This window comes from Vanellus vanellus (genome assembly GCF_965231255.1).
Source record: "Vanellus vanellus genome assembly, chromosome: 6".
In the NCBI taxonomy this organism is placed as follows: Eukaryota; Metazoa; Chordata; class Aves; order Charadriiformes; family Charadriidae; genus Vanellus; species Vanellus vanellus.
The window spans coordinates 11222477-11234278 of record NC_138911.1 but is presented as its reverse complement, the minus strand read 5'-3'; the positions used below and the strand labels follow the sequence as shown (position 1 = coordinate 11234278).

The 11802-nt window shown below is 41.4% G+C and overlaps 1 protein-coding gene across 1 annotated transcript in view; it reads left to right on the top strand.

Moving 5' to 3' along the window:
- Positions 1-2023: 2023 nt before the first annotated feature.
- USP47 (ubiquitin specific peptidase 47) overlaps positions 2024-11802 on the top strand; it is a 55198-nt gene continuing 45419 nt past the window's right edge. Inside the window, exon 1 of the mRNA XM_082484789.1 lies at positions 2024-2077. Within this exon, the coding sequence (XP_082340915.1) occupies positions 2039-2077 (39 nt within the window). The 5' untranslated portion in view covers positions 2024-2038. The remainder of the gene's footprint in view (positions 2078-11802) is intronic.

Below are 11802 nucleotides of genomic sequence, written 5' to 3'. Positions count from 1 at the left end.
CTTTATGCTTGATTTCATCATATTAGAGCTCAAATGTCTAAGGTGAGTGGCATTCAGGTGCAACATATTTTAAACTAGAGGGGAAGAGCTCCTCTCTCAAAGAGCCTCCCGACCTTTGCTATATAAATAACTTGATCTCGTTAAGTTATGTAATGAAAAACAGGTCAGAAATATATTTAAAAATTGTTTTGAGTAAGTTTTCAACAAGGGGACCTCTGTGCTTAGTTCAAGGAGCAGAACTTTAAAAAAAAAAAAAAAGGAAAAAAGAAACTTAGCACCTACCATAGTGCACTTGAAACATGAAAGTAAAACTACTGATGTTGTTATTCACAGAAATGACTGCTTTGAAGCCTTTTTTAAAATGTTAAAATACTGTACTAATAACATATCCTAACTCCAAACCACCCTACTTATTTCACCTTTAAGAAAGCAGAATGATGGAACCTGAGAAGTGACATACTACAAACATGAAAAGATAGAAGAGATCATTTAGTTTTACTAAATCTTCACAATAGATTTCCAATAACCTTCAGTACAAAAAAGTAACAAAAGTTACCCCAAAACAGAAGGTTTCGTGGACACAAAATCAAAAGGTATCCTCACTTCTGCACTTTTCCACAAGAGGACACTAAAATAACAAGAAAAATAGTTGTACAAAAATGCATAACTACCACATACCATTCTTCTTCACTAGTTAAGTAAGATGTTTTTCCCTTAAAAACCATTTTGCAGTGAAGTAGACTTTAACGTGTAATTACTTTTCTTCTAGTGCACATTTTAGCCATTCTAGTGACTAGTATTTGGCTTTTAGTGTGCCTCAGGTGACATGAAAAACAGATATACTTAAGCTTGTTGTAGACAAAAATCAACAATTAAGTGATGCCACAGAAATAATTGTATTTCATTTAGAAATGCACTATTAACCCTACATTTACAGAGAAGCAAACAAGCACATCCTTAACTTCACAGTACGACTTCAAAAAACTTCTGGGCACCAAGAAGAGCACCTATGCGTCGGTGGGATCCAGCCATGCTGACTCTTCCACGCCTGACAGTCTCCTAAACACACAGCCACGCACCAGCAAGTGACACCCAGATATGAGGCGAGGAGGGGGGAAGGAGGAAAACTTCAGCCCGCGTCCCTCACACCCCCTAGCTCTGGCAGGAGACCCTCCTAGGCAGCAAAGCTGGGCGAAGGTAAGCAGGCCGCCGCGGGGCGGGAGGCTGCCTGGCTCCCGCGCCTCCCGTTACCTCAGGACGGAGGCGCTGAGCACACCAACAGCCCGGGCGGTGAAGCCCCGCTCTAACAAGCCGGGGGAGGCCCCCCACGCCCGCCGCAGGCCGTTATAAGCTCTCTCCCGCAGCTGCAGCCCATGATCTCTGGACACACTGCCTCCTCGCTTACCCAGTCCAACCCAATCTTAATCACTTTGTACTCTCCCGCGCCCGCTGCAAGACCCGGGGCCCCACGGAAGGGATACCCCGCACCGCCACGGATGGGGCGAGGAGGGAAATGGCGTCGGCAGGACCCCCCTCCCCCCTAGCCCGCCCTGAGGCCCGTCCCGGCCTCCCCGCGGACGGGGCTTCCCGCCGCCGCTCTCAGGAATGGGGTAACGTGAGGGGGGGATGGCGACAGCCAAGCACCATTTACAGCCATTCCGGCCGCCTGCGGGGTTTACACACTGCGGCTCCCACACCGCTCCTCGTACTTAGTCCACAACTGCGCACCTCGGCCGGGCCAGCCCGCCGGCAGCCCTGCCTGGGGCAAAGGCGAGCCCGGCGGCAGGACGCGCCCCAGCGCGGTGGGGCCGGGTCGGGTCGGGCGGGTTCTCGCGAGAGCGGCGCCGATAGACATTTTCCCCATTGATTGGCGGCAGCGGAGGGGGCGGGTGCTGTGGCGCTGCCCTCACCGGCTGGGGCGGCGGCAGTGGCGGAGGAGGAGGATGAGCCGCGGGCGTCCCCCCGCCTCCCGCTGCTGACGACGACGGCGACGACGCTCAGCTCAGCCTGCTGCGGGCCCAGCGCCGCGCCACCGGCCATGGTGCCCAGCGAGGAGAATCAGCTCGTCCCCAAAGAGGTGAGGCTGAGCCGGGGGGAGCAGGGGGCCGGGCGCCAGAGGGGGAGGCGGCGGCGGCCCCTGCGGCGTGCGGGAAGCCCGCGGTGGCGGGGCCGGCCGAGGAGGGGGGCAGAGGAGGCCCGGCCTGGCTCGGCTTCGCTGTCTCGCTGCGAGGCCCGGCGGGAGGGAGGGCCCGTCTTTGTGAGGGGCCGGGCAGCCCTTGGCCCAGTGTGGGGGCTGGGCCGGGGGTTAATGGTGCTGCGCGGGGGAAGGGGGGGACGCTTTTCTGTGGGGGGAGGAGGAGGCCGGGGCAGGGCCCGAGGCCGAGCCTGGGCTGCGCGAGGCCCCGGAGGTGTCCGGAGAGTTGCACCTGTCTGTGTCGCGGCATGCGGGGAGGCCGGCCTGCGTGGCGGCGGGGCCGGGCCGGGCCGGCGGCGCCTGCGCTCGGCCGCGGGCCGGGCCGGGCCGGCCCCTCCGCCCGTGTCAGAGGTCTTGTGCGGAGCCCTGCGGGAGGGCAGTCCGCCTGCGGGGTGGGGGGCGGAGGCTGCGGGTGAGGGCTCCGAGCTGAGGGGGCAGAGGAGAGAGCAGGCCCCGGCGGCGAGGCGGGGCTCTGGGTGCCCGGTGGTGTCCTCGGTTGGGGCAAAGGGCCCGGCGTGCGAAATGGCAGCCGGCGGGGGGGCACGGCCGAGTTTGTGGGGCGGCTCCGTGCCTCCGCGGCGCCGGTACGAAGCGCCGCAGAAAACGGGCGGTAGTGCCTGCGGTGGGTGCCGGGGAAAATGTAGCCCGGCTCAGCAGTGGATTGAGTTTCTTTTAGTGCGGGCGCCTCGTCTCTCCTCTGCAGCAGGAGGAAGGGAGAAGGCTTGGGTTTGGCCATAGGCTAAAGATAAGACCCTGCGTGAAAGAGGAAGGCTAAGCCTCTGTCCTGCCGCGATAGGCAAATGACACGTGTCAAGTAAGAGCGATACTGTTCAGGGGAAGGAGTCTTCGAGCGATGGCGTGAAATGTTGAAAGCAGTTATTTGTAGAGTAGTATTAGCAGAAGCTTCATTTCCTGAGCTGGTATGCTTACGTATTCAGCCAACTTTTCTGACAGTTCTACTATTCTGATAAATTACTCAAATATTTCCTGTTGTTTTTTTTTGTTTGTTTGTTTTGTTTTTGTTTTTGTTTTTGTTTTGTTTTTTTTGTCAAACGTCAGTGGTTTGTTACATCTACCTCTTCCATTATATATTCTTTTTGAGGCAAGGACTTAAATTTTGTAGAGTTTAGCAAAAAGAGGTTATGGTCCTTAAATGGTATCCTTGAGCAGGACTGTGAAACAAATGCCAATCAGGATTGTAGAAGCAAATTTTTGTGCATACAATTGTACAGGTGAGTATAGGATGTATGTAGGACAAATGTAAACTTTACCTCTTGTTTGCTTTCTTAAAATCCTAAGGTTTAAAAGACTATGTCGAGTCTTTTTGCGGGAAAGAGAAATCTCAAAAAACTTCAATCAAGGGATGGAGTCTAATAGCTAGTATGCTTAAATATTTCCTTTAAAAAAAATAAATCTCCACAAATATAAGATGAAGGGTAGAAGATAGTATCTGGTATACTTAAATATTTCATTTTAAAAACAAACGTAGCAATAAAGGAAACTGGCAGGAGAAACCTTGTGGCATTAGTTGTAGTTAACTGGAACAGACAAGGTGATTAATAAAAGCAGCTAGCTGAGGCTGTTTCTTTAGTTATATGTATTAATAGTATCCCTGTTGGCTTTAAAGTTGTATTCAGAATATACGTATGATTCAGATGTGTATTTTTAACTGACTCATTGGACTAGGATTTTGAATGCACTTTTATCTGTAGGGAGGGGAAGTATGGGTAAAGGAAGATGAATACAAGTTAGATATAGATAAACATACAGTGTGAAATCTATAAACTTTGTATATTGCAAGTTGTTTTTTCTCAGCAAGTGTTCTCAAGTTCTTTATTGTGCCCCCATGTGTTTTTTAAATAAACAAAACTGAACAGAATATAAGAAAAAATAAATTGAAGAGGAAAACAGATTAACTATTTGTGTTAAGTCTATCTGGTTATATATACGTTGTAGTAGAAGTTTGTCTTCAGCTTTTCCAATGTTTTTAAGTATATCCTCATCTTTATTTCAGTGATAAGAAGTTTTACAAATCTTATGCTACCTCATTCACATTAAGTCCATCTGAAATTCATTAACAATCTCATTGCAGAGAACACTGAGTTATGGGTAAACAGAATTCTCTAGGTCTCTGAGTCTCAACAGCTTTCTCCTAAATATTCCTATTATGTCTTTATCAGCAGCTGGAGGCAAAGCAGATCATTTGGAGTTTCAGTTCTGCCCTTTAGGGGTGGATAAAGGATTACAGTTTGTGTTTTTTTGTCTCTTCCCAGTGGGCTGGGTATAGGTTGTATAGCTCATTATCTTGTGCTGTTTCAAAGATTAAACTGGGTTGTGAACCAATGACTGCTAAAGATGAGTACAAAACCATATTTTTCCTTTGCATTCCAGTGTAAAAGAGCAAGAAGAAATGTCATGTTGTTTGCTTTAGGCCGATCTGGGGAATGACTAATCGTCTAAAGGAGTGGATGGGAAAAGGAGTTTGGTTCTTGTCTACCAGCGTACGTGATGCCATGGTAGATATGGTAGTAGGATGTACCTGTAACATTAACAGCCTCTGTTTTAAGAATGGAAAGATAGGTTGTTTATAAGTCCTCAGTTTGTGTTTGTATGTGCGTATGTGTATGCTAACAGGAGCTCAGATGGCTGGTTTTAAAGTATATTGCATGGATTTTTTCATGAGCTTTTGTAAAGAATAATAGCATGTTTTCATGGATACAAAATACTAGTAGCTTCACTGCTGCACTTAGAATATCTTTTATTAGTCTCTTATGAAAATTTTTCTTTTGGACATTGCTTAAGTTCAGCTGCATCCCTAAAGTACAAGTAATCAGGGCCTTGTTATTTTCTCTTGCTCATAACTTTGGCATAAAGTTCTTTTTCATTTGGAACAGATGTATTAAAACAGCTTCTAATAACCCAGTGTTGGGATTTCTTTTTATATTAAGATTTTTCCCCAAGTTATACAGGCATTTAGTAAATTCGTTTTTGCATCCCTACCACTGCCTAATGCTTTCCCAATGTTTATGTAATTGTGTGACCGATAATTCCTTATGGTGGGGACAATGAGAAGCCCTATTCGCTAGGTCTGGGATTCAGTGTGAACTGGTCCATGTTCATTTTCCTTCCAATCTTCAATTCCTTTGCTCTCTTCGTGTGAAAGAAGTCATTCAATTTAATCTTGTTTTATATCCAATAAAACAGAAGGCATTGAGTAACATACAGGACATTACTGCACCCTGGTAGTAAATGCTAAGCATGTTCTTTAAAAATTGCTTTGTTATTAGGTGTCAATTTTCCCTCCATTAGTCTAGTAAAACAGTAACCCCAGGCCTGGAGGGAGGGGGGAATAGTATAAGTAAGATAATAATGGAAATAAGTAGAAAACGGTGCTGTTAGAAGGAAAAACACTTTTATGGCTTGCTGTGTTTCTGAGAGGAAAAGTAGACCTGAAACTTATTTTGGGTAAATCTACCTTAAATAGAAAATAATAAAATATTCTAATCAACACAGTTGATGAGAAAATTAGATGCATGTGTTTGTGTACTGGTAATGTAAATGAACTTCACTAAGACTTTTCTTGAAACCCAAGATGTATCAGAACTTTGTGAATATTGTTAAGAATCGGTCAGAATAATTAAAAGAATTGGTCAGAATATAAAAAGTATGTTCTGCTATGAGGTTTTTGAAGCGTCTGTGCTACTAATTAAATAAATGCCGTGCAGATACTTTCTCAACATGTTCCAGCATGAACTATACAAAGTACACCTGTCAGAATAAATAGATATATGCTTTGTACTTGCTACCATTAAATCAAAGAAGGTAGTACGAGTTCTCTCTTAGCTAACTAATGTGAGTCTTTTTATCCCTACACTAATGAATCCATTTTAATCTTCTGCATTGAACAAATAAGAAATGTTTCTTGATGGGTATCGCTCTAACTTCTTTGTTAGAAGAGCAGGAATCTGATTAAGATATTTTGCAATTCTGTTTAGTAAAGGGATGCTGTTACTTTCAATGCTGATGATGTCCTTGTTCTTTCATTCCTCTGTATTAAGATATTCTACAAGTGGTTAAGCTTGTGTAATTTTTCAGTTTTTCCTGCTTTCCTTCTGGTGTGCTCCATTGTAAAATGTAAAGGTATTATTGTGACAAATGGAGAAACTGACTACTTCATTGACTGAGCAGGTATTCTGGAAATCAAATTTAGGAAACAAACAGAAAATCCACACAGTTCCATGAAGTCATTTGTTCCTTGGAAGCAGACAGTGTCTGAATGATACTGAGCTAGTAATTTAGTTTGGTGAACAAGGACAAAGAATAGAATGAGGAGAGAGAATCTTTCCCTGCCTTAGCTCAGCCACGGGGCTTCTCAGTCACGGTTTAGTTTGCCATGCTTTATACATCTGGGTATTTAATCTGTAGTATGAGGAAGGTGATCAGGGTAATTATCTACTGGCAGCTTGAGGTCATCAGATGAATTTATTTTTTTTTTTTCTCCTAAGAGGTACCAGCTACCTCTTAGGTAGCACTTGGTACTGGGACCTCAGTCTCTAAATGCTGCTAGCTGAAGTTACTACTCAGTAGAATAATCTGACAACTAAATAACACATCACTTTAATGATATTTTTTTCCTTCAGTAATATATTTTGAACATCACCACAAACAAGAAATGTAGTTTTCTCTGGTGTTCTGTGAGTCACTGGTGGTTAAAGTTTCTAAATCAAATGAGTACCGTCCTATGAATCTTACCTTTTTTTGTGCAGCTGCACACTTTCTCAAACTAATAATGAACTTTTTCCTAAGCTGTAAAATAGTTTTCTGGAGGCAGAGAATACTTTCAAGATCTGTCGATGTTATGTTCTACACTGTCTTTCTTGAGCTCAGGATTTCAGTATACAACAGAAAAGTTTCTAGTGCTTTGTTTGTTGCCATTTTAAAATAAATAAATTCCACTAATTCTATTTTCTGTTGTTTTTAAAACCTAAGTACTTGTGGATTTAGATCAATGTGGCCTTGCATCATAGTTTAAAAATATGAGTTGTCCTACCACACAAATACTGATGAAAATCATTGTTATACAACTCCCTTTTTGTGATAGACTTTATTGATACAAGGTTTAAACTTGTGGACACTTACTGAAATAGACCCATACATTGACTTTGTGTCACCTTTGACTTGTTTTAGTCCTGTCAGAATTAAACTTGGGTGGTGTGGAAGGTATTATTTTAAACCTTTTCCCCAGTACGTTATGATTGATACAGTAATGCACTAAAATATGTACAGATGTTCATATATCCAGTCGCAACTCCACTCTTTCTGTTGTATTTGAAAATATATTGGGGTTTATGTAAGAAAGTAAGTGTGGTGAAAGTTTTGTCTCTAGGAAATTGACTGATTGAGATACATACACGTATTCAGCCTTCTAATTCAGTTTGGAAGTTTTTCATTCCCTTTGTGAACACTGAAAGCTGATATTTTACACTTTATCTCTTTGAGAATTAATATGGTATACCTTCAGGTAAGCTGCCTATCTAGCTTTTTGTTTCATTTTTTGTTTGTTTGGGTTTTTTTCCTCTCAAAACAACGCCACTAGCAGCTGAAGAACTGATAATAGAAAATGCTAGTAAGTCTTTATGCTTTTTTTGTAAACTTCTGATGAAATGATAACCAACTTGATTACAGTGTCAGCCACTGTGAAGTGTTTAGTATTTTCTTAGGTTTTGCAATGTTTGGCTTGGTCTTGCATAGCGTTGGCAGATGAAATAATTTCTAAAAAGGACATGTTGGCCATGTTATAAAATGTTGAAGGGTAAAATCAGTAAAAATTACTTGATTCAATTTAATCTTTGAGACTGTGAGCACAAGGATACTTTAGGTGCTTCTGAAAAATGACAACAGATTATTTTTAGATTGGCAGTTTTGTGAATAGCTTAGAACAGGTTATCATGCTGCATTTCAGGTATATCTTCTCAATAATCAGACATGATGAAAGTCTATTAAGTAACATTCATTATGCTTGAATTCCATAGGATTGGTGAATGCTCTAATTTTGAACCTGTGTGAGAAATATACTTGATATTCTATGAAAGTTTTCACTGTAAAGAGTGTCTTAAAACAGATATAAGTAGCATTTTTTTTAAGAATTCTGGCAGTGTACTGCAGAAGCTTAAGGAGTGGAAGGCAGGTATGTTTATTGATTTGTATAGGTATTGTGTTGAGATCAGTAACAATGAAGGAAAAGAAAAACATAGCAGATATAACAACTTAAAGTAGTACCTGTTTTTTGTGAACAAAATATTTTTCATCCTGTGGAAAAATCATCTAGGTCCTTCCTCATTTATAAGTTGTCATATCTATACCTTCTGTAAAGACATTGTGCTTCAGAGTTCCATGTTCTCCCTGGAGCCCTTTGTGGTAGTGGTAGTGTATAGAGTTTATGCCCAGTCTTCATGGGTGTTCTTAGTTGTTCGTTCTGTGCTATGTTGCTAGAGAACTACACAGAGAATCCTTGCTGACCCACCTCGCTATTCAGCTTTTCTTTATCCTTCTCCAGCAGCAGGTGGACAGTTTAAAATTAGAAAGTTATTAAAGAGTTAAAAAATACTCCTGTATTCACATCTTTTAATCTCTAAACTGTACAAAAAATTAATTTTTTAGCATACCTGGCTCTCAGTGGTTTTGTAGTGAAGTAAGTCTTCATTTCAAAATTGTCCAAAAAGAGAAAACTTACTATTTTTGCTTAGACTCTAAATTGTTTTTATGCTGACATTGCATTGGTAACAATCCAGCAGAAAGTCCTTCAGCAGCGTAGGAAAATGTTTTAGTGAAGTTCATGGTAGTTCTGTACTTCCAGGAGTGGAGGGCAAGTGTGAAAGCACATCTACTGCTTCTGTGACTCCTAAGGAAACAAATGATGTGTATAGTTTTATATATAATAGTGTAATAAGTATCTCAGGATGTTCTTGCATCTCCTTTTCTCAGATTTTTTTTTTTTTTTTGAAGGAAAAATAAGGAGCATGGTGATTAAGAAGGTGGAGACAAGATACAAACAAAAGGAAGCCATATAAAGATGAGGCTGTTTTAGATCTGAATGTAAAGTTTGTACTGTAGTGAATGTATAGAGGCTGGCAGATAGTTTGTAAATATATAGAACTTTGTTTACATTTAATTCTCACAATTGGAATTATAGAATCATAGAATGGTTTAGGTTGGAAAGGACCTTGAAGATCATCGAGCTCCAACCCCCCTGCCATGGGCAGGAATGCCTCTCACTAGACCAGGTTGCCCAAGGCCATGTCCAACCTGGCCTTGAACACCTCCAGGGATGGGGCCTCAACAACCTCTCTGGGCAACCTGTTCCAGTGCCTTACCACCCTCAAAGTGAAAAATTCTTCCTAATATTTAATTATTTTAGTCTAGTTACAAAAACCTTTGGAAATTAAACAATTCAGGGTTATAGGATGAAAGAAAATACAATCAGTTGAAATTGTAACCTTTAAGAATAAGAGAGTGAAATACTGAAAATGTCCAGCGGTTAAGAGAAAACTATTTAGATTTTAAAACTCAGTCTGTTACTACTGTGGATGTATTCTTTGTTACCCCTTAATTTAATAACAGGAAGCTTTCTTAGAGTTCTTATGTGATCTGTAGGCATGACCAGGAAATATTTATACGCTTTTGTTATTGACAGTTGCTATGTTTGATTTTTTTTTTTTAAGGGAAGTAATTAATCTTGGACCACCTTAATTTGCCATATTTAAAAGACCATTAGAAGATAAGTGTAAGAAGACTGGTTCTTCAAGACACTCTCTTAAGTGAGACATATTTAAATATTTTAAAATACAGAACTTAAATGGAAAATAGCCTCTGTAAAACTGAAAAGTAAATGTTTTGATCTCTAGTTCAGTTGTCCCCAGACACGTTCCCCCTGCCATATTGTTTTCTATTGTCTTTTGAGCACCCTGGATACAGGTACTTCTCTCTGGCTCCGTACCGACTTTTTCTGCTTGTCATTTTTATTCTTTTATAAATGCTTTTTACAAATGACCCAGTAATCCACAATAGTAGGAACAAACTCTCAAAGGTGAACACTAGCTGTATAACATACTCTTTATTTCTGAGACACAGTGTTATTTTTGGACGTGTTTAGAAAGTTGGAAGTATTAGACTGAAGTGTGTATGTAGTATAAAAATAATTTTACAGGAGTGACAGTTAACAGCCGGCATGCAACTCTGTTTCAGTGAGGCAGCAAACACTTTTCTTAATTTTTTTTTTTTAATTAAAATTTTGTTACTATAGAAACATTTTTGAGGATGTGGTCTTTGAAAACAAGAGATGAATAGATGATCTACATGAGGCAGAGAAGAGAGTAAAACATGTACCCCTTTCTCCAAAAAGAACAAGATCACAGAGGCCCTACTATGGAATATTTTGCACCTCTTCTCCTCCTTGCTTTCCTATGGTGGATGACCCAATGCAGAAGTCTTATGGTTCACTTAGCCAGGGGCATTAGTCTCAGTGCGGCCTCAGCCTTCTTCCATGATCTCCAGCAGTTGTCCTGTATCTACAGCAGGCTGGGAAATGGGGAGATCATGGGGTGAAGGCAAAAGCGGTAGGATTGCTGCAGTAATGACGCTTTTTGCTCTTCTAGGCCCTTCAAGATAGAAAGGGAGTTGCTCCTCTTGTCCTGTGAGCAGTACTGACATTTACAGGATTGAGGGTGTAATTTTAGTCTTTCAGGGTACCAAAGAGAGTTGCAGTACATCTAGGTGGTGTTGGCATTAAGTAACTTAAGTACTACTACATATAATACGTGCATTTAAAATAGTACTACTTTTCTGCTGGTACCATTATATCACTTGGTCCTTTTCCAGGAGAGTTAAGGATTCCGTTGAGAAGCTAGAGGGCGGACTCAGGTTAAAGCTAACCCACTGAAAAACCAACCAGAAATGATTAATTTTAAGAAGGATTAGCTATCTGAGCCTGCTCAACATGTTGCGGCATGACCATTTGCACCAGCACAAGAAAGGGGACAGTGTGGGGGTGGAAATAAGCAGGTGGGAGCAAGACTGCTGCTTCTGGCAGCAGTTGCAGCTTTTTAAGCTTTAACTGCTTGTGTAACTGAAGCATTGCTGTGTTCGAAGTTTTCAAGCTGCCCTGTATATATGAATTGTTTCTATTGCACTGTAAATTCATCAGTGTTATGTGTTGAGCTTCCAGAATAGATGACTGTGTTCATATTATTGTATAAGGATATAATAATTATTTTTAGTTGCAGTAGTCTTAATGAGGTATCTCATTCAGGCATCAATTTCATTCTGTTAAAGTATATCAAATACTATGAGAGGAAAGCATAGCTAAATGCCATAGATTGAAGTAGATTGTAGTAGTTAGTATTACCAAGGACATAATTCTGCAGATGTGCTTAAGTGAAACAGTGAAGCAGTTTGTGTAAACTGAAATAGATTGGAGTTCTCAAGGTCAAAACTGGAGTTCAAGCTTTGTAATGGGGGACATAATTGGACTAGCCTGTATGCAGTTTTCTTACAGCTTCAGATTTCTACTCTGCTGACAATTTTTCTAAAATACTTTGTCAATTTTTATT